Raw genomic sequence first — 23,094 nt, 5'->3', positions numbered from 1 at the left:
AGCGCTATAGAAGATTCACGTAAGACTTCATTCCATTACCAACCCTAAAATTCTAGTGAGGCGTCTCTTAACCCCATTATGAGCCATTTACCCCTTCATATTATAATCATGACGTCAAGTATAAATAAAGGCTCTTTTACACGGAGTGATTGTCTTTCAAAAAAATCATACAAACGAGCAAAAATAAACTAATCGTTCAGTGTAAACGCAGCCAACAACAAACGATAAATTGTTAGATTTTTATTAGAGATGAGCGAGCACGCTCGTTTAAGGCTGATGCTCGATTGAGCATCGGTCTTGTTGAGTAACTAATTGCTCAACGGAGCACCATGCAGGGTGTGGGGCGGCGGAGGTGAGAGTGAGAGAGATCTCTCTCCCCCCCGCTCCCCACCCCAACAAACATGGTGCTTGGTCTAGTAAACAGTTACTCGACAAGACCGATGCTCGATCAGCCTTAAACGAGCGTGCTCGCTCATCTCTCATTTTTATTCATTTTGTGCAGGAATAAAAATCATCACTGGCTCATTCACTAATCATTCGGTTTAAATACCAATAGTTCAGTGGTTCTCATTCACTTACACAGGGAACGACTGAACGATTTATCATTTGCATGAGCCAACGATGTATAAACAGGCTGCCCGAGCGAACAATTACGTCATATGAATGTTAAAATGAGAAATCGGCAGGTCTAAACGGACCCTAAGCCAAGATAAAATAATTTCTTTTCATAAAGTCCCTACTGGTAGTCAATTTTGGTTGCTTGATTGATAATTAGTACTTTTGACACATGAGAGCAACTGTTTCACAGACAACCAATTCTTCTTGTATGAAGGATGCCTCTAACTAATCCCTCAGTGTTATTAAAAGTAGTATCGGATCTCCTGGGAACAGGAAGATGAATACGTCTGCTTTCATTACCAAAGACATCCTACATATCATGACAAATAAGGTCATGGGATTGAAATGCTAAAAATACTAATTAAGCAACACATTGCTCTAACTAACCTTTCCTATACAGTTTAATATGCTTCCTTACAGTGTCTAAAGAAGCAGGCGGTTGACCCTTCTAATACTATAACACTTAATTATATTTTTCCAAAACAATAGAGATGAGCGAGCATACTCGCTAAGGGCAATTACTCGATCGAGCATTGCCCTTAGAGAGTACCTGCCTGCTCGGAAGAAAAGAGTCGGCTGCCGGCGGTGGGCAGGGAGCGGCTGGGGAGAGCGGGGAGGAACGGAGAGGAGATCTCTCTTTCCCTCCCCCCCCCCCCCCCCCCTCTCCCCGCTGCAACCCCCCACTCACCCACGGCGCCCCCGAATCTTTTCGCCCGAGTACGGAAGTACTCGAAAATCGCGGTATTCGGGCGAAAAAGGGGCGGGGCCGAGTACGTTCGCTCATCTCTAATGGTTACCTATCAGGAGGACCAGGGGGCCTTTAAAAGCTCAGCAGTTTTCATAACTTCCACAGACTTGAATGGAGAGAGTCACTATGAACTCTTTTTACAATTTGTACCTCACGACTGCTTTGTTCTGTTGGAACTGGAGATAGGGAACCCCTGTCTGCAAGTCATTTATGGCATATTATGAAGATAATCCATAAATTCCTATCATGGGAAAGCTCTTAAAGGGTACGTTCACATATAATGGAATTGGTGCAGACTTTCCACAGCGGAGAAGTCACACCAAAATCTGTCTTAGGGCTTCTTCATACTGCCGTGATTCACGGCCCAATATCGTGCTCCCCACCATGTGAAAGCCCCATAGTGCTTTTTTATAATATGCGCCAGTATATCAGTAAGCATATACTTGCTCATATACTGATACAAGAGGGCAGGTAAAAACATCACATCCCTCAACAGGCAGACAGCCACATGGAGGAGTAATTTGTACAGTTGCAGGGCATTGATGAACAGCCTTCCTTATAAAGTATGACAGTAAGAATATGAATCTGTTTAGATTTCCCTTCTCTGTGATTTTAATGAGGTTAGTGTAGGGACTCGCATGTAAATGAGGACCCTTGACGTTGGGTTGTGAGCTCACGTGTTTTGGCCAAAATATTAACCAATATCTCGTATTTATCAGTAATATGCAGTGCAGCTTTGAATGCTGGGGAAACCCAGGGTGCCAGTGCCAGTGCGGTTCACCTTTGGGACACAGAGCAACCTGCTAGATTGAAACATGGCTTCATTAATAGGTTGTAAGCCTGCATGGTGCACTACTTGTACCATATGGCCTGACACCCTGTGTCTACTTCTTTTTGCAAAAATAGTATTAAGCAGCCACCCCCTTGAATATAAGGAGGGTGTGCGAGTGGCTGTTCATCAGTGCCTTGCACCTGTGCAAATTGCCCCTCCATTTTGCAGTATGGCTGTCTGCATGCTGTGGGATGGGATGTTTTTACCTGCCCTATTGTATCAGTCTATCAGTAAATATATGGGGAGCTAATGAGCTACTATTGAGTATCCCTTGTTCGGCGCGAGACAAACACAAGGGATGGGTTAAAAAAAAAAAAAAAAAGTTTAGTACTTACCCGAATCCCCGCTCTGCGGCGACTTCTTACTTACCTTACCAAGATGGCCGCCGGGATCTTCACCCACGATGCACCGCGGGTCTTCTCCCATGGTGCACCGTGGGCTCTGTGCGGTCCATTGCCGATTCCAGCCTCCTGATTGGCTGGAATCGGCACACGTGACGGGGCGGAGCTACGCAATGCCGCGTAGAAGGGGGCGGAGCCAGAACGCCGCTCGTGCCAAGACCCAAGAGAAGGGAGAAGACCCTTCTGCGCAAGTGCGTCTAATCGGGAGATTAGACACTGAAATTAGACGGCACCATGGAGACGGGGACGCCAGCAACGGAGCAGGTAAGTGAATAACTTCTGTATGGCTCATATTTAATGCACGATGTATATTACAAAGTGCATTAATATGGCCATACAGAAGTGCTTACCCCCACTTGCTTTCTCGGGACAACCCCATTAAATTCTTTATCATTCATTATACTTTTCCAATGTGTCTGTAAAAATGTTCTGTGTCTGTGATTTTTGGATAAATTGTCCAGAAAAGAATAAAAAGTCAAGTTGGCAACCATGCACATGTCTACTGTTCAGACACTACTTACCTCATCATCCTTATACCAGGAGAGGCTTTCAGCAGTGAGAATAAACCAGTAGTCCTTGGAACCTCCTTTCATGAGACTGATGTTGCTTATAGTCAACCATCCTTTCCGAATCACCTGCACAGAATCAGCAAAACAGAATTGTTTAGTTTTCTGTAATTGTTATATTGATTAAAAAAAATCTTAATTTAGTACAAGTTCATGGATAATTAGGAGGATTTTTATAGTAGGCCATCATAATTATTTATATATGGTTAACTATTCACACCTGTCACATAATTATACTTTGGATGTGCGGTTTGTTCTCACAGGTGGAATGCCCATAATCCCATGTGTGCCTTGACTATCCTCTAGAATTTGCTTCACAGAACTTATATTTAAGTCTCTGAAACATGAATACTTGATGGAACATTACTTCGCACCCTAAATATGCATTATATATTTTTGGTAATGTCCTATGGACTTCAGAATTCTGCAAGTATGCCAACTGCAACCTTGGAGATGAACTTTTTGACTTTCATGTAGATGATATTGAATGTCTTGACAATACATTTGTCACTGTTCAGCATGTAGGCTATGATCATACTGACATACCACCTGGATTATACCCAGACATCTTTTTTATTCCCCCCAACTTTGAGGCCAACTGTCAATGGGCCTGTAGGCTGCGACCTCTATCTGCATTGCAGAGGCATGGGTTGGTAATTACAGGCACGGCTCCCATTGAATTCCATTCACTTCCGAATCAAACCCCTTTCAGCACTGTAAGGGTACTTTTTCATAGGACAACTGTCGGGTGTTTAAGCACCTGACAGCTGTCCCAATGATTATCCCTGCTGTGCTTTTACCCAAAAGAGATGATCGCTTACTGAATGGAGAATGAGCGGGCCAGAGATCCATTCCAGAAGCCCGTCTCTATTCAGAGCAAACAGGCAGTCCTTCATAGGTAAACAACTGCCCGTTTAAATGGGCCAACAGTTGCTTGGTTTTTAGGTGAGTTGAAAACCAAGTGACCCCAACAAGTGAGTGATTCTCACTCACTTGCCCTATTGGATCCCATATTTCCATGGGACAACAGTTGCCTGTAAATGCTCTTTTGAGCAATTTTTCAGGTTACCGTCGGCCCGCATAAAAGTACCCTAACAAGAATTGGGATGTAAGATAGGGGAACAGTAGGTAGGCGGACATTGTAGAACCCCATCGCAGAACTTCAGCAGGATCACTGAAGACTGATCATGGCTATTCCATAATGTAAAACCAGACGAATGTAAAACTATCTCAGCAACCTTTGTCTTGTCTTATTATGCTTCGAGGCTGGAGTAATTGTGTGCTGTTGGAAATGTTAGAAAGTTGCTGGCATGAAAATGAACAAATCAGGAAGAAGGGAAACACATGCTTCAGTAGCAGGGACAGGAGATAATATTGCAGCTGTCAGCAGGGTACACTGGACAGGATGAACGATGGATGACACGGTTCCTTCCCTCTAGGTTCCAGTGAGCACAGTTGGGTTACATACTGTCCTATTCAGAATTCCTGCAGTCTCTACATGAATAAAGTAACAGAAGGAAGTAACTTTGAAAGATTACTTAAACTTGTAAAAACACCCATCTCCCTCCCTTCCCCTGAAGATCAGGTCAACAGGAAAATATAACTTTCTAAAAATGTCCCACTATTGTTAAAAAAAGTGTAGTTTAGTTACTTTTATCATGGAGCATCTATGGACCTACTATCAGGCAACAGGCACAATCTTGCAGAAATAAATTCTAGTTAGCCAATAGAAAATCCACTGGAATACACTCATGATGTTTATGTCAACTGGGGCAACAAATTCATACAACCAGTATGCTATTACATACTAACAGGTAGACATACACAGACAGACAGAGTGTTTTCTCAATTTATCATTAAGGGAAAGTACAAGTTTAAAAAAAAGCACAATTCCAGAAAGTGTGATTGTTCTCAGCCAATAAAAGGCATCAGATCTACAAGATTACTTGGTTTCTCTTACTAACAAAAATACATGATGTTGCTGCAAGCTTTCGGACCTATAAGGATCCTTCCTCAGGCGCAGCTTTTTTTTTAATTTAATGGAGGTTAAGACGGTACCAAACCTTTTTTTTTTTCGTTTTTTCAGAAAGCGTGCTACACCAGTTCAGTATTTGTGTCTGGTACTACTGCTCAGCTCCATAGGAGTAAGTAGAGCTGTGCTGCAATGCCAACATAACCCATGGACACATGTGCTGCTGTTGGAACACAACAGACGTGTTTGTCTAATCCTGTAATTCCTATAGCATAGTTGTAGGATTTCATAGCCAAGAATATAAGTGATTGTTATGACTGAGCAACCCCATGAGTTGTAAGATTTAGTGTCAGCCTATTAGGACTATGAACCAGCCAAGATGCATTGAGGTGAATGTAGACTCATATTATTATTAAAGGGGTATTTCCAAAATTGATTTTTATCACCTGGGTGATAAAAGTCTGATCAGTGGGGGTCTCACCTCCAATCTCGAGAACAAAGGTCTCATGTCCCCTTCTCTTCCTCACTGATGGCTCACTGTACCATCTGCAGTAACATGGAAACTAAATGGAGTAGCAGTCGAACATACACAGTGTCGCTCCATTCATTTCAATAGCATAACTCAAACAAGCAGAAGCCGAATATGCACTGATACTGCAGGGCAAGCTCAATCACCCTATACCCTAGTAGCATGCAGACACCCAGATTGCAATATGAGAGAGCTGCAGACTAATGTTGAGTGCAAACTCATGTGCAACCACTCACCTCAACCCAAGCTTTGGGAGAGGGGTGACTACAGACAACATAGTCAGCACATGTGAACTGATACCAAGGATACCAGCCATAGATAAGTGCACCACACTATACAGGAGCACAACCACAACTGGCAAAGCAGTGAATTTCCCTGTATCACCACAGTGTGCCACACTGGCAGGGCATCCTGGGCTCCCCCAGCATCTATAGCACACTGCATGCAAAAAAATGTGGATTTTGTGCAATAAAAATACAATTGAAAGGATATAAGTTAAATAGCAAACCTCAAAAATCTGAAAAGGGGGTGCTCTAATCTCTTAGATGTGATTCCCAAAAACATATGCCAGCAAGACCTACATATTACAGTTTTCACTATTTTTAACAGACTAAGGCCTCCTGCAGATGAGAATTCTTGCAGCGGGATGCGGTCCTGTGCCCCTGCAGAGGCCTGCGTCTCACCCGCTCTCGGCGTCTTCTTCTCTGCGCTGTGTGCCGGCTGCCGGACCGCCGGCACACAGCGCAGAGGAGTCAGGAAAGATTTTTTCCCCCTTAAATAAGGAAAATTGGCTCCTACCTCATTGTTTGTTTTTTTTGCCATCCTCCGGATCAACATTAGGGGATGATTGACTGAACTATGAGAAAAGTTCTCAGCGCGCCGTTTGATAAGGCACTAATTCCCTATGAAGGGTCTTACTTGATAGTGGGTGCCCGATCCTGTGGCACCCCTACAATCCCGGTTGGCGTAGAATATGGGCAAGGAGATGATCCTATATAAAATCCTTTTATTGGCGACATGTTTCGGCTTGATACCCGAGGCCTTTTTCAAGCATAAGCATAAACATACAACGCACCTCTATATATATGACACTCAAAAGCAGAAAGGCGCCAAAAGTCCGGCGTCCTCCCGCCCTCCCGCCCTGAGTGCCACAGCTCTCATTATTTGCATATCTACCTGAAATGTAACAGCATGCCGAGTTTTGCATCCAAACAACAACAACCTCTAGGTGCTTGTTTTTTTACAATGAGTGTCTATACTGTATATGCATTACCTATACAAAGCTCAGGAACGCTCATTCTTTTTCTGGAATTGCATTAATTCTGGCCAATATCGGAAACTATGGCCCATTGTGTAGCTCAATGTTCACAAATGAAGCTTGATCTAATATAGTCATCATCATACAACATATTTGTCATGGCTTAGAGTGAAAAACATTCTAAAGACTTTAATACAGTACAGTAATATCTGAAACATAGTACAAGAAGGTGTTGACTTCAGTGAAGGGGGAATACTTCAGCAAATCCTGTCTGCTCGTTTAAGAATATTTTTAGCATGGACCTCCTAAATACTTCCACATGTATTTACTTCAACCACTGACACTCAAGAGACTTACAGATCAACTGCTGCACAATATGCACTTAAACAAGTGGTGTAACTGCTTCAAACAACTGATAGGCAGAGGTCTCGAGTGAAGTACCCCCAGCTGTTTGATATTGATGACCTAATCGGAAGATAGGTCATCAATATCTTAAGTCTTGGAAAACCCTCTTAACGCTAAAAAAAAAAAAGACTTTATATGATCTAAAGTAGAGGCACTCAACAGGCAGAATATGAGAATGCCATCTGTCCAGGTCAGGAGACATGGGGGGATGATGAATCTGGAATAAGGAGAGCAGGGAAGAAAGTAGTGTTCTAACCAATCAAGGTGTGGCATATAGGCAACTTTACCCGAACCACCAATCACCATGCGTCAGATAGAAGGCGACTCTGCCTACCATTTCTGCCTGGGCTACGTTTATGAGAAGAGGCGTGGCTGTTCCGTGCATCTGTAGTCAGCAATAGAGATGAGCGAACGTACTCGGTAAGGGAGATTTCGCAATCGAGCACCGCGATTTTCGAGTACTTCACTACTCGGGTGAAAAGTACTCGGGTGCGCTGTGGGGCGAGGGGGTTGCAGAGGGGAGTGGGGGGTAGCAGCGGGGAACAGGGGGGAGCCCTCTCTCTCTCCCTCTCCCCCCCACTCCCTGCTGCAACCCCCACAGCGCTCACCCACAGCGCACCCGAGTACTTTTCACCCGAGTAGTGAAGTACTCGAAAATCGCGGTGCTCGATTGCGAAATCGCCCTTACCGAGTACGTTCGCTCATCTCTAGTCAGCAACTCTATGGACTAGATTTATGAAACCGTCTAAGAGAAAATTTCTTTGTTGCCCATAGCAGCCAATCACAGCGCAGCTTTCATTTCAAATTCTGCTCTTGGAAAATGTAAACTGTGTTGTGATTGGTGGCTATGAGCAACAAGACAGCTTTTCTTTTTGACAGTTTCATATCTATCTCCCTATGTGATTCACGTAAAACCTGTGCTCCTCTCAAGAGGTAAATTGGGGTTCCTTGGTAAGTGAAGTATTTGGGGTTTCTTACTATTATAATGGGAAACACATGCTCTAATTATTTTAGTAACTTTGTGTGCCTCAGATTAATAGTAAATAGTACCTCCAATTAGGGACCCCACGTATCTTGTTTTAACGCCGTATTCATTCCATTACTAATATACGCAAGGCACTTTGTGGTTACTGAGGACCGGTAAGATGACATGGTTGAAATCTGGGTAGAAAAAAGTTACGAGAATTAGCCTCATTCAATGCAGCTAATCTGTGTGGGAAACCAAGGTAGATTCGGCATTAAAGGAGATGTCTCGAGGAAGCAGTGAATTTTTTTTTTTGCCCAGTCCCCCTAATTAAGCAAACATTACTAATTACCCCTGTAAATGACTTTTCTAGCTGGTTTCTACTTACCGTTCCAGCGTTTCAGCAACTTATAAAAATTTTGCCAAGATGGCCGCCGGCTCTTTTCCCTTCGCTCGCTGCAGCCCGACGTGCGTGCTCCCGAGACGCTACCAGCTGTGTCTTCATGGCAACCAGCCGCCCCGCAGCCACCGACCGGACCCCTGGAGTGAACACGGCCGACCAGTCACCCACCGCCAGGCAGCAGGTAGCCGGGGAACCCCCCCCCCCCCCCCATCACAGCGGCAGCCCCCCCGGCCCAGCGACAGTTCCCCCGGCCTAGCGACAGCCCCCCCCCGGACCAGCGCTAGTTCCCCCGGCCTAGCGGCAGCCCCCCCCGGCCTAGCGACAGCCCCCCCCGGCCCAGCGCTAGTTCCCCCGGCCTAGCGACAGCCCCCCCGGCCTAGCGACAGTTCCCCCGGCCTAGCCACAGCCCCCCCCGGCCTAGCGACAGCCCCCCCCGGCCTAGCGACAGCCCCCCCGGCCCAGCGCTAGTTCCCCCGGCCTAGCGACAGCCCCCCCCATCGCAGCGACAGCCCCCCCATCGCAGCGACAGCCCCCCCCGGCACAGCGACAGCCCCCCCATCGCAGCGACAGCCCCCCCATCGCAGCGACAGCCCCCCCGGCACAGCGACGACAGCCCCCCCCGGCGCAGCGACAGCCCCCCCGGCCCATCACTTACCAGGACGGCAGGACAGCTGGGCGGCTTCTCCGGACAGCTGGGCGGCTCTGCACCTTCCTCTAACAGAGGATGGTACAGAATGGCCGCTCCAGCGCGCTCCCGAGCAGTGACAGCTCGTCTGCGCATGCGCAGAAGAGCTGTAGCGGGGAGCACACTGAAGCGGCTCGTGCTGAAAGGAGAAGACCGGACTGCGCAAGCGCGTCTAAAAAAGCAAGCTGCCAGCGAATTTAGACGGAACCATGGAGACGAGGACGCTAGCAACGGAGCAGGTAAGTGTATAACTTCTGTATGGCTCATATTTAATGCACGATGTATATTACAAAGTGCATTAATATGGCCATACGGAAGTGTATAACCCCACTTGGTTTCGCGAGACAACCCCTTTAAGAAGTAACGTGTCATTTATTTTTTTTCTGTGACATAGATTTCAAATCTGCAGCTCATAGACTAAGGTGTGGATTCCAGTTGAAATGAACAGGAAGCTTATTTCATGCAGGTAAGCAGCGGAAGCTGCATGGGTTCCATGGCAAAACTGGTGCTTAGATCAGACCTTCGTCGGATTGCAGACCCAAGTAAGTGAACCTTTGCAAAAGCAGTTGAGTACCCCGAATTAGAGGTTAGGTCAAAGTAGATGGCCTATGTCATCTAAGTATATAGTATTATAGTGGCCCAGAGTGAGTGTGGCCCCTCCATAAGCATGAATGTATTTGTCTCGTGCTTACTGTATTGCCCGTGTCTTTGTGTTGTATGAATATGATGTGTATTGCACAGCTGCAGCACTGAATGGGTTACTGTCTGGGTCATGTCTGGAATTGTATCTTTTCTATGTTAGAGACCTTGCTTTATATATGTGGTTGCAAGGTGTATGTAGAGACAGTGAGTCAGTGGTTGTTCGGTTCTGAACCTGACAGCAGTTGGAGTGAGTGGAGCTGCTAGAGACCCTTGAGGACATCCTCAGTCCGTGAGGGCCAGTATGAGAGAAAGGTAACCTCAGCTTTCCCTGGTCCCGTTACACCCAGGAGATATTAGTGGGTTGCCTCCGCTGAAGTTTTGGAGGAGAGGAAAAGAGTGGCCTACCATTGCAGAATGGAATGTGTGTTGGACGTGAGTGCTGACCAGTAGAGAGTTGGAGAGGGAAAGAGAAGTTGGGCCGGGCCCAGAGCCATACAGATAACCGAGACTGTAGACTACCTATGTACCTGTGATTGCCTCACCACCCATTTTAATAGCCTGCTGTCGGCCCCTTGGACGTATCCCTGGTTACCCTATGAGTGGGAGGCGGTAGTGCCACTGTGACAAGGCCTAAACTCATCCTCCCCATCTCCTAGGCTGGGGGCCACTCCTCGAATGCTGGAGTATCATAATATTAAATAGAATTATTAATACAGAATCCATGTATTGCGGTACATGATCACCATGAGCCTCAATTTGTCAACAAAAAATGCTAAGAAAATGACTGAAAGACCTTGTTTTTCCCACTTCAGTCATACAAGGATTTTGAATGCTGTGATTACATCATATAACAGAGGTTTCATTTTGCAGTGAAAGGCAAGAGTGAACTGGTTAAAGGGTCAGGTTTACTTTCACTTGTATGAAGCCATATAGTGCTGCGTTGGAGTGAGCCACAAGAATCATAAACAGGGTCCCTTTCAGGAAATCTCAAGGTACATTCACATAGCACCAATTTCACATTAATTCCAATGCATTCCATGCCAAAATCTGCACAAAATCCACATCCCATTGATTGCAACCGGAATCCCCACCATAGTTCATACAGCAAGGATTTTTTTCTGCACATGAATTATAAAATGTTCATCACCACATGGGGAATCTGCAGCAGTGCTAGCTCAGATCTGTGGCAGATATCGGAGGCTAAGATTCTTCTGCAAATACACTCTTTGCCAAAAAACAACCAAGCACCTATAGGGAGATGTTGCTTTGCCGCAAAACTCGGCATACAGTTATGTCTAAGACAGATATGCAAATGATGAGAGTTGTGGTGTGATTAGATGAATGGTCTTGCCACGAGGCCCTAAAAGTGGTTCCACCTTTGGCCTATCAAAGGGCTCTCAGAGGCTACTTGTGTGTACCGTGTTTCCCCGATAGTAAGACACCCCCGATTGTAAGACATATCGGGGGTATCAGGGGGGTCGGCCAATGTAAGCCGTACCCCGAAAGTAAGACATATGTCTTACTTTCGGGGAAACACGGGGGTATTGCCGCCTCCCTCTCATCTAGCTGCGCGCCGCCTCCTGCCCACGTCCGCACCATCCCCCTCTGATCTTAAAGGGGTTGTCCCGCGCCGAAACTGTTTTTTTTTTTTTTTCAAACACCCCCCCCCCCCCCCCCCGTTCGGCGCGAGACAACCCCGATGCAGGGGTTAAAAAAGAACACCGGAGAGTGCTTACCTGAATCCCCGCGCTCCGGTGACTTCTTACTTACCTTGTGAAGATGGCCGCCGGGATCTTCACCCTCGGTGGACCGCAGGGCTTCTGTGCGGTCCATTGCCGATTCCAGCCTCCTGATTGGCTGGAATCGGCACGTGACGGGGCGGAGCTACACGGAGCCGGCATCCTGCACGAGCGATCCCATTCATAAAAGTCGGCTCCATGGAAACGAGGACGCTAGCAACGGAGCAGGTAAGTGAAAAACTTCTTATAACTTCTGTATGGCTCATAATTAATGCACAATGTACATTACAAAGTGCATTAATATGGCCATACAGAAGTGTATTTTTTCCAATATAAGACATACCCCGAAAGTAAGACATAGTGGGGCTTTTGGGGATAAAAAGAAAGTAAGACACTGTCTTACTTTCGGGGAAACACGGTAGTGACCTCTTTATCCACTAGACGCCTCTATGATGCAATTGAAGAGACTTTGCCCCGTTAACAGAGTTTGAGAGGAGCGCATTATTGGAATGTAAGAAGCTGGATAGCCGTATTAATGAATTGCTCTGGCCTGTTATGAACAGAGTATTAGGTTTTGGGACCGGTGAATGCGTGAGAAGAACATAAGGCAACCTTTCTCAGGACACCCTCGACAGACCACTAGTAGAGAGGATCATCTGATTGTCTGACGGGCTTGAGCAGCTCCAACTGTTTCATTGTCCGCCATCCAGAGACAGGTAGCACCATTATTACAGGCCCATGTGTCTGTCAGAATCATTTCCAAGCACTTGGCTAAAGACTAGAGAATAGCGAGTATCGTCCTTTTCGAGTATCTGCTTGCTCGTCTGCAAAGATTCGAGTGCCGGCAGGGGTGAGCGGTGGGTTGCGGGAGTGAGCATGGGGGAGAGAGATAGAGAGAGATCTCCCGCCCCCCCTCCTCCCCCCCGCCGGCACCCGAATCTTTGCGGACGAGCAAGCAGATACTCGAAAAGGACGATACTCGCTCAAGTATTTGTCCTTAACGAGTATGCTCGCTCATCTCTACTGAAGACATTTGGTCTTAGGGCACCCATTTCAAGTACTGACTTAACACCCACTGTCACTACTGTTTGCAGTGGTGTCATGAATGACGAAAATGGTCTGCTACAGAGTGAAAATGGGTTGTTTTTCAGCAATTAATCCAGGATTAGTTTGGCCACTGATGACAGCCGTGTTCATGTTTGGAGAGCTAGGAGTGAGCACCTCAACCCTGCTGTTGCTGTGGAACTGCAGGCTGCCCCCACTGCTGGTTGGATGTTCTGCGGGGCTATCCATGTTCGCCTGTATCACATCTTGTATCCAAGCTAAAGGCAGTACAACAGGGTGCTAGAGCCTCCATACCCGCCCGTATCACATCTTCGATCTGAACTAGAGGCGGTACAACAGGGTGCTAGAGCCTCAATGCCTGCCCGTATCACATCTTGTATCCATTCTAGAGGCAGTACAACAGGGTACTAGAGCCTCCATACCCACCCGTATCACATCTTCGATCTGAACTAGAGGCGGTACAACAGGGTACTAGAGCCTCCATACCCACCCGTATCACATCTTGGATCTGAACTAGAGGTGGTAAAATAGGCTACCAGAGCCTCCCCCCCCCCCCATATCACAACTTGCACCTAAGCTAGAGGCGGTTCAATAGGCTACTAGAGCCTTTATGCCCACCCGTATCACATCTTGTATCCAAGCTAGAGGCAGTACAACAGGGTACTGGATCCTCCCTTCAAGTCTTTAGTTTTCTGCAATAAATGATCCTTTTGCTCTGATATTGTAATCACTTACTTATATCAATGCTACAATCACAGATAGAAAGTTTCATTCCATTTGACAACTTCTTCTGGATGCTTGATTTTTTTTTCCAATGAGCGTACACAGCAGATATTTCCAAAATCTACTGTGCCCTAATAGCAAGACATGTTGTCTTAGTAAGGAATCAGTAGGCTCCCTCATCTACAGAACGGTATAGTATTGACAAGTACTGTACTGTTAAGTGCTGAGAAACATGTTGGCACTCTATAAAGATTACTATTATTTATTGCAGGACTTCATCTTCCTCTTCAAAAGTAACTTTTTCCAAGTCCAGTTTGACACGAGCGTATTATAACACACCCATAATAAGGACATGTTACAGATGACATTACAACCGTTATGTCATCATTATGTCATCATTATGTCATCAGTATTTGATCTGCATTTGCCTCTATATTTACTGCTGTAAGTTTTAATTTCTACAAAAACAATACAGATCCGCATTTGCCCAATCAAAAATAATTCCAAGGAATGCAAATACGAGGCAAAAATGCACAAAAATAGTGCATGCTGCGTTTTTAAAATACGACTATTAAAAATGCAGCCATGTAAACAGATAGAGTATATACATTTACATTAGCTGCATATTAAAGGGATTTTCTATTCAAATACTATTGATGACCTATCATCGGGAGAGGTTATTAATAGTTGATCAGCTGGGGTCCGTTGCTCGGGACTCCAACCGATCAGCTGAGCAGGCGCATGCTGTCAGCATCGCAAAAACAGAGGTCGGAGCGGAAGCCTCAGCGCGGATCTCCCATGTAGTGGCCGGCACTTGTAACTACAGGCACGGCTCTCATTGAAATCAATGAGAGCACTGCCCGCAGTTACAAGCGCCGGCCACTACATGGGAGGTTGACGCGGGTGACTTCTGCTCCAAATATGCAGGAGTCAGAGTGGAAGCCTCTGCGCCAACCTGCTTATAGTGGCCGGTGCCTGTAACTGCAGGCAGGGCTCCCATTGATTTAAATGAGAGCCGTGCCGGCCACTACACAGAGGTCGGCGCAAAGGCTTCCGCTCCAACCTCTGTGTTATTGCAGCACTGACAGCATGCACCCACTGATCAGTCGGAGTCCCGGCCTATCAACTATTGATGACCTATCCTATGGATAGGTCATCAATAGTATTTAATTGGAAATACAGGTGTCCAAAAGGCAAGTTTAGGGAGAGCCAATGGGAAATCGCACTGTACAGTGAGCAAATGGCATAGACGAAAACTGACTAATAAAAATAGTACATTACAAGCAAATCTATCTAGATAATGCCAACAAGTTTCCGATTTCAACAACACTTTTCAGAATGAAGGCACACGAGTAACTTATAGACTCTCTGTATGTAACCCTCACACATTTTAAGAGTTTTGAGAATAAGACATTTCTGAACCAATGATTCAAAACTAGAACAAGTAGACAAGGAGCCTAATGGCAATAATAAAAAAGAAACTACGGCCCATTGTGCAGCCATAGAGATTTGTCACTGTGGCATATGTATAAGTTTGATACTACAGAAAAAGAGAGAATGAACTAAGGGCTTGTTCACAGAGCAAAATCCCCATTGGATAGTTTTCTAAAGATCACATCAGAAATCCATGGCTATGTACATGTAGTATAGCTATTTATCTACATGGGGATTTAGCCCTTTTCAATGGGAAAATCTGCGTCAAGAATTCCCGACGTGGATTCGGTATGGAATTGGTGTCAAGAAATGACAGGTTACTGTTTTGTTTTTTTACTTCGACACGCAGATTCCTCTAGAAAGTAATTGGCGACACAACTACGGCAGACTTGATGCAGATTCCCTGTCAAATCTGCAGCCAATTTCCCAGCATGTGAACATACTACGCTAAAAGTCTCCTTAAGGGGATGACATGGCAGCATGGCTGAAGGCCTGTGGGAACGCAGAAGAAACAAGACTGTCTCAGATTTACACGCAATACTGCTGTGCAATAAAGCAGTGGTAGTCAACTAGTAAAAAACACTTGCCTGCCTGCTGAGAGTTGTAATATAGGCCAGAAGAGTCAACACAGGGTATATTCGCATGGTACCTTCAGTACCTTCAGACATGGTATCTTCAGTATGGATGACGCCTCAAAAACCGAGGCAGAAACCGGCAGCTAAGCTGCATATTTCTGACACAGATTTTGGATCTGCATATGGATTTAGCTCTGTCAGTGGGCAAAATCCATGTCAGAATTTTCAACACATCGTCGCGTGAAAGTGAAATATCGGCATATCAAAATCTTCCGCACATGATTTTGCTCATTGATAGGGCTATATTTAGGTGTAAATTTGCAGCAGAATATCTACAATTTTTTTGTGGTTTTAGAGGTGGAATTTGTACAAAAAAAAATCTGCTTCGGATTCTGTGTGAATAAACCCTTAAAGGGGTTGTCCAAGATTTTTTTTCTCTAACACGCATCTCCCCCTTGCCATAAAAAAACAAATATTGATGAAGTAGTGGAAACAGCAGATCAAGGTGCAAAGCAATGAAGTTTCTTTATTTCTTTCCTCCCAGACAGAAAAACACGACGTTTCGACTACAAGAGTCTTTGTCAAGTATGGACAACAAGTGAACAACATACAAATATATAGTGTGTCTAATATCACATTAACCAATCACAGTAGATCACATGATAAAATTCACCTGCATTCATTGATGTGAATATATATGATGTGAGAATATGTTAAATATTCTAACAGCAGCATAGAATTCTTGGATGTAACAATTATTAAAACCAGCACTGGCTTCTCCACTGATCTCTATGTCAAACCAACTGACCGAAATAATCTTCTGGAGTACACAAGTTTCCATCCTAAAACCACAATTGACTCGCTTCCGTGGAGTCAATTCCTAGGGGTTAGGCGAGTCACCAATGATACATATGTGGAGACACGCCTAACAGAGATGTGTAAAAAATTTCTTGATCGTGGATATCCCACAAAGCTAGTGACTGAGAAAATGGAACGAGCAAGAGCGCTCACGCAGGATGAACTATTAATCTCTAAAGGTAGAACTAATAAAAATGAACGCATTCCTTCTGTTTCTACTTTTACCACCATAAGTAGACAGGTATCTTCCATTCTACGTAAACATTGGCCATTATTGCAGCTAGCTCCGCAGGCGAATGCATTCCGTGAACGGCCAATCATGTCATATAAACGCTGCACTAGTCTGCGCGACAAATTGGTACGGTCAACATATGAGAAAACTATCTCTCGGACATCTAGAACCTTTTTATCGGTCGGGACAGGCAGTTATCCATGTTTGGGTTGTTCCAGTTGCTCAAACATGAACAAGGGTAGTCAATTTTTTCATTCACACACCGGGAAAAGTTTTCATATCAAGGGACGTCACACATGTTCATCGACATATGTCATCTACTTACTCACCTGCCCGTGTGGCCTACAATATGTCGGCCAAACAACACAGGACTTGAGGAGTAGAATTTCGAGCCACAAGAGCGCGATACGCACCAAAAAATTAGATCAGCCAGTACCACGCTATTTTTATGACAGTGGACACTCGGTATGCCAATTAAAATTCCGCATCATTGATTCTGTACCCGAAACATCTAAGGGGGGTGATAGAACACGAATGTTATTAAAGAGAGAATTATATTGGATTTTTACACTTGATACAATGACCCCAAAGGGTCTAAATCACGAATACGATACCCATATGTTCCTGTAGTTGTTCTGCTTTCTCTGCATTGGTTATGCCATTTATATGGATTTTAATTCACTCACTTATTTGTATTTTTATGTCTTCACAGTGCATTTATGATGTCGTTATGACACTAAAGAAATCTATACTGCATCGGAGTGTTATGCGAACAAATAGCCAATTTTTGTGTATTATTTATATGCGATTACTGGTGGCAGTCTTGTATGGAGGTTATAGCATCATGTGAATATTGATGAATGCATGATGAGCCACTTTGACATCTATGTGTATTATGAATATCATTACTGGCCTATTAACATGATTATATATGCACGATATGCTATATCTGATTTTTTACCTGATTATCTCATGCCAATTCATGATGCCCTCCAAATATCTATTCTTTTTTCTAGATATTGATATTTAAAAGTTAAAGAATATGCAATGGTATTTTTCACGTGGAGGCCACACCCCTTGGGGAGGAGCCCACACGTGCGGCTATGACACTGCAACTATACAATATATTCTGATGTATAGATATGCGGTACTCTTTTCTGTGCGTTAAAAGTTAAAGAATATGCTATGGTATTTTTCACGTGGAGGCCACACCCCTTGGGGAGGAGCCCACACGTGTGCGGCTATGACATTGCAACTATATAATATATTCCGATGTACAGATATGCGGTATTCCTTTTTGTGCGTTATGCACGCAGCAATGCCTCATATTTGTTTTTGTGTCCACTACAGATGTTGATCACATAGTGGGACTTGGCTGCGCGTCTATGACGCGCCCGATGATGCGGCTCATCTCGGACATGTGACCACGTCTCACTGGCGCGGCTTGATTGCGTCATGGTGACTACTAAGAAACACTGACATTTATGTCTAGTAGTAGCTCTATGGAGCAGGGTGTGAACAGGATATGTGCCCAATGACGCTGCACGCTCCAGTCATGTGACCATGCTATACAGACGTGATGTGATGATGTCACGGTGGACGGGAGGAGACTCATATAGATTCCAGCCAGTAGGAGCCTTGCATAACACGTCTCCATGGCGACATAGCCACAAGAGGAAGTGAAAGGTTGCTACAACGCTCCACCATAGCTACAAACTCCGCAGCATGTGTGTGCCATAATGACATCAATGAATGCAGGTGAATTTTATCATGTGATCTACTGTGATTGGTTTAATGTGATACTAGACACACTATATATTTGTGTGTATTCCCTTTAACCCTTTCCAATTCACTGTCTGACGTCTTCCTACATTCTGATTGAAGCTTGTACAGTTCCAATGTCAAAAGACGTCCAACAGGGTATTCTTACCGTCTATTGCCAGCCATCTGATGTCGAAGCCTCTCTGGCGCGCACACACACTGGCTTTAGCCAGCAGATGGCACTGTTGCACAACAGCAAAAAGAGAAAGCCTTTTAGGAAACGCTGAAGCCAAAATTGGATTGGAATTTGTTAAAGGTGGTGTGAACTGTAAGTAGGGGAGGTTCAGGTAAGAAAACTCAATGATGCTCCGAGCATTAGAATTGACCACAATATGAGGTGACACTGATAGGTTGAGTGTTTAGATGGAAACAGGTAATATTACGGATAAGTCAGACAGCCAAGGGCAAAGTCAAGTCTGCATTTGGTACTGGCTGAAAGCCACTGAACTCCAAGGAACAGAGGGATCTACAGAAATTGTCTTTGAGGGTTTGGCTGACTATAGAACATTAGTGCAGCATGAGAGGAGACGGTTCGAGATCCAGAGCAGCAGCTGATACAAGGGTGTTTTGTCCAGAGTTAGGTGTCAACAGATGAAGAGAAAGATTAAGTATGCCCGTGTAATGTACTGTCCATCACCATGTACTCACACAGGTGGTCATGTGCAGTACACTTTTTTTTGTTTATATTATAAAGTTATTGCATATGGCTGCATGTAAAACCACAAGCACAGAGCACAATGGGCTTTATGTTGCAGATTCTGCAGTAAGATAGAACATGCTGCATTCTGTTTTCCGTGAGTGGATTACGCAATTCTGACCCGCTAATCTGAGCTGAATTGTGCAATCCAATACATTTGTTGTTTTATGACAGGAGGAGCTGGTTTAATAGAAAAAAAAAAGATCTTGGACAACCCATTTAAGGTGGTGCGGCAAACTGTAAGTAGGGGAGCTGCAACACTCTTCTAAGCTGAAGGGACAGACCCAGACCACAAAATGAGGCGATACTGCTAGGTGGAGAGTTGAGATGGAAAAAGGTAATTAATGCGGTTTATACGATCGCGTAATCCGCAATTTAAATTTGGTCATGTGAGATCAGCCTTAGGCAGGAAAGATCACCTCAAGAAATAAACATGGCACTAACGAAGCACCTTATTCATGCTGCACATCTATATAATGCTAGATGATCACTTTTCAAAACATGAGTAGAGATGAGCGAACGTACTCGTCCGAGCTTGATACTCGTTCGAGTATTAGCGTGTTCGAGATGCTCGTTACTCGTAACGAGTACCACGCGATGTTCGAGTTACTTTCACTTTCATCTCTGAGACGTTAGCGCGCTTTTCTGACCAATTGAAAGACAGGGAAGGCATTACAACTTCCCCCTGCGTCGTTCAAGCCCTATACCACACCCCCCTGCAGTGAGTGGCTGGGGAGATCAGGTGTCACCCGAGTATAAAAATCGGCCCCTCCCGCGGCTCGCCTCAGATGCGTTGTGAGATAGCTGAGGGACAGTGGTATCGTGTTGGAGCTGCTGTAGGGAGAGCGTTAGGAGTTAGTGTAGGCTTCAAGAACCCCAACGGTCCTTCTTAGATCCACATCTAACCGTGTGCAGTACTGTGGAGGCTGCTTTTAGCAGTGTTGCACTTTTTTTTTTTTTTGCTATATCGGCCGTGCAGAGCATTGCGCCCTGCAGTAATACTACAGGGACAGAAGTGGTGGTTAGGCAGGGAGAGTGTTAGGAGTTAGTGTAGGCTTCAAGAACCCCAACGGTCCTTCTTAGGGCCACATCTAACAGTGTGCAGTAGTGTGGAGGCTGCTTGTAGCAGTGTTGCACTTTTTTTTTTTTTGCTATATCAGCCGTGCAGAGCATTGCGCCCTGCAGTAATACTACAGGGATAGAATTGTGTAGGCAGGGCCAGAAGACATATATTATCGATTGAATATACGCAGTGGTCCTTTAGAAAAAAATATTTGAAAAAAATCTATTTGGCCTGCCTGTCACTCTGCTCAGTGTTCTGGGTCTGTGTCGGCTGCGGGTTGTAGTTCTCAAAATAAATACGCAGCCAGCTAAGTGTTACAGCAGGCTTGCGCAAAATTATTTCCTGGCTCTGAAATCACCGCTCTGTTGCACTTAATAACAGTGCAACACTGCAGTTCCGTGACACACACATCAGGGACAGAATTGTGTAGGCAGGGCCAGAAGACATATATAGATTGAATATACGCAGTGGTCCTTTTGAAAAAAATATTTGAAAAAAAACTATTTGGCCTGCCTGTCACTCTGCTCAGTGTTCTGGGTCTGTGTCTGCTGGGGGTAGTAGTACTCCAAATAAATACGCAGCCAGCTAAGTGTTACAGCAGGCTTGCGCAAAATTATTTCCTGGCGTTCCGTAAGCGAACTTAGCCTACAACCACAGGCCAATAAGCGGCACATTAAATTACAGTGTTGTGTTTCTGCATTCCTGGTAATACAGCATGCTGAGGGGTAGGGGTAGGCCTAGAGGACGTGGGCACGGCCGAGGACTCGGAGGCCCTAGTCCGGGTGTGGGCACAGGCCGAGCTCCTGATCCAGGTGTATCGCAGCCGACTGCTGCGGGATTAGGAGAGAGGCACGTTTCTGGTGTCCCCACATTCATAGCACATTTAATGGGTCCACGCGGTAGACCCTTATTAGAAAATGAGCAGTGTGAGCAGGTCCTGTCGTGGATGGCAGAATGTGCTCCCAGCAACCTATCGTCCACCCAGAGTTCTGCGCCGTCCACTGCTGCAACTCAAAATCCTCTGGCTGCTGCTCCTCCTTCCTCCCAGCCTCCTCACTCCATGAAAATGAGACATTCTGAGGAGCGGGCAGACTCCCAGGAACTGTTCTCGGGCCCCTGCTCAGATTGGGCAGCAATGGTTCCTCTCCCACCAGAGGAGTTTATCGTGACTGATGCCCAACCATTGCAAAGTTCCCGGGGTCCGGGGCATGAGGCTGGGGACTTCCGGCAACTGTCTCAAGACCTTTCAGTGGGTGAGGAGGCCGATGACGATGAGACACAGTTGTCTATCAGTGAGGTAGTAGTAAGGGCATTAAGTCCGAGGGAGGAGCGCATCGAGGATTCTGAGGAAGAGCAGCAGGACGATGAGGTGACTGACCCCACCTGGTTTGCTACGCCTACTGAGGACAGGTCTTCAGAGGGGGAGGCAAGGGCAGCAGCAGGGCAGGTTGCAAGAGGCAGTGCGGTGGCCAGGGGTAGAGGCAGGGCCAGACCGAATAATCCACCAACTGTTTCCCAAAGCGGCCCCTCGCGCCATGCCACCCTGCAGAGGCCGAGGTGCTCAAAGGTCTGGCAGTTTTTCACTGAGAGTGCAAACGACCGACGAACAGTGGTGTGCAACCTTTGTCGCGCCAAGATCAGCCGGGGAGCCACCACCAGCAGCCCCACCACCACCAGCATGCGCAGACATATGATGGCCAAGCACCCCACAAGGTGGGACGAAGGCCGTTCACCGCCTCCGGTTTGCACCGCTGCCTCTCCCCCTGTGCCCCAACCTGCCACTGAGATCCAACCCCGCTCTGAGGACACAGGCACTACCGTCTCCTGGCCTGCACCCACACGCTCACCTCCGCTGTCCTCGGCCCCATCCACCAATGTCTCTCAGCGCACCGTCCAGCCGTCGCTAGCGCAAGTGTTTGAGCGCAAGCGCAAGTACGCCGCCACGCACCCGCACGCTCAAGCGTTAAACGTGCACATAGCAAAATTTATCAGCCTGGAGATGCTGCCGTATAGGGTTGTGGAAACGGAGTCCTTCAAAAGTATGATAGCGGTAGCGGCCCTGCGCTACTCAGTTCCCAGTCGCCACTACTTTTCCCGATGTGCCGTCCCAGCCCTGCACGACCACGTCTCCCGCAACATTGTACGCGCCCTCACCAACGCGGTTACTGCCAAGGTCCACTTAACAACGGACACGTGGACAAGCACAGGCGGGCAGGGCCACTATATCTCCCTGACGGCACATTGGGTGAATTTAGTGGAGGCTGGGACAGAGTCAGAGCCTGGGACCGCTCACGTCCTACCCACCCCCAGAATTGCGGGCCACAGCTCGGTGGTGGTATCTGCGGCGGTGTATGCTTCCTCCACTAAACCACCCTCCTCCTCCTACGCAACCTCTGTCACGCAATCAAGATGTGTCAGCAGCAGCACGTCGCCAGCAGTCGGTGTCGCGCGGCATGGCAGCACAGCGGTGGGCAAGCGTCAGCAGGCCGTGCTGAAACTACTCAGCTTAGGAGAGAAGAGGCACACGGCCTACGAACTGCTGCAGGGTCTGACAGAGCAGACCGACCGCTGGCTTGCGCCGCTGAGCCTCCAACCGGGCATGGTCGTGTGTGACAACGGCCGTAACCTGGTGGCGGCTCTGCAGCTCGGCAGCCTCACGCACGTGCCATGCCTGGCCCACGTCTTTAATTTGGTGGTTCAGCGCTTTCTGAAAAGCTACCCACGCTTGTCAGACCTGCTCGGAAAGGTGCGCCGGCTCTGCGCACATTTCCGCAAGTTCCACACGGACGCTGCCACCCTGCGCACCCTGCAACATCGGTTTAATCTGCCAGTGCACCGACTGCTGTGCGACGTGCCCACACGGT

At 46.4% G+C, this 23,094-nt stretch overlaps 1 protein-coding gene across 1 annotated transcript in view; it reads right to left on the bottom strand.

The window, feature by feature from the left end:
- DNM3 (dynamin 3) overlaps positions 1-23,094 on the bottom strand; it is a 310,170-nt gene that overhangs the window by 214,660 nt on the left and 72,416 nt on the right. Inside the window, exon 9 of the mRNA XM_066594996.1 lies at positions 3,121-3,234. Within this exon, the coding sequence (XP_066451093.1) occupies positions 3,121-3,234 (114 nt within the window). The remainder of the gene's footprint in view (positions 1-3,120; positions 3,235-23,094) is intronic.

This window comes from Eleutherodactylus coqui, chromosome 3 (assembly GCF_035609145.1).
Source record: "Eleutherodactylus coqui strain aEleCoq1 chromosome 3, aEleCoq1.hap1, whole genome shotgun sequence".
Taxonomy (NCBI): Eukaryota; Metazoa; Chordata; class Amphibia; order Anura; family Eleutherodactylidae; genus Eleutherodactylus; species Eleutherodactylus coqui.
The sequence above is the reverse complement of the archived record's forward strand: the minus strand, read 5'-3'. Positions and strand labels throughout refer to the sequence as shown.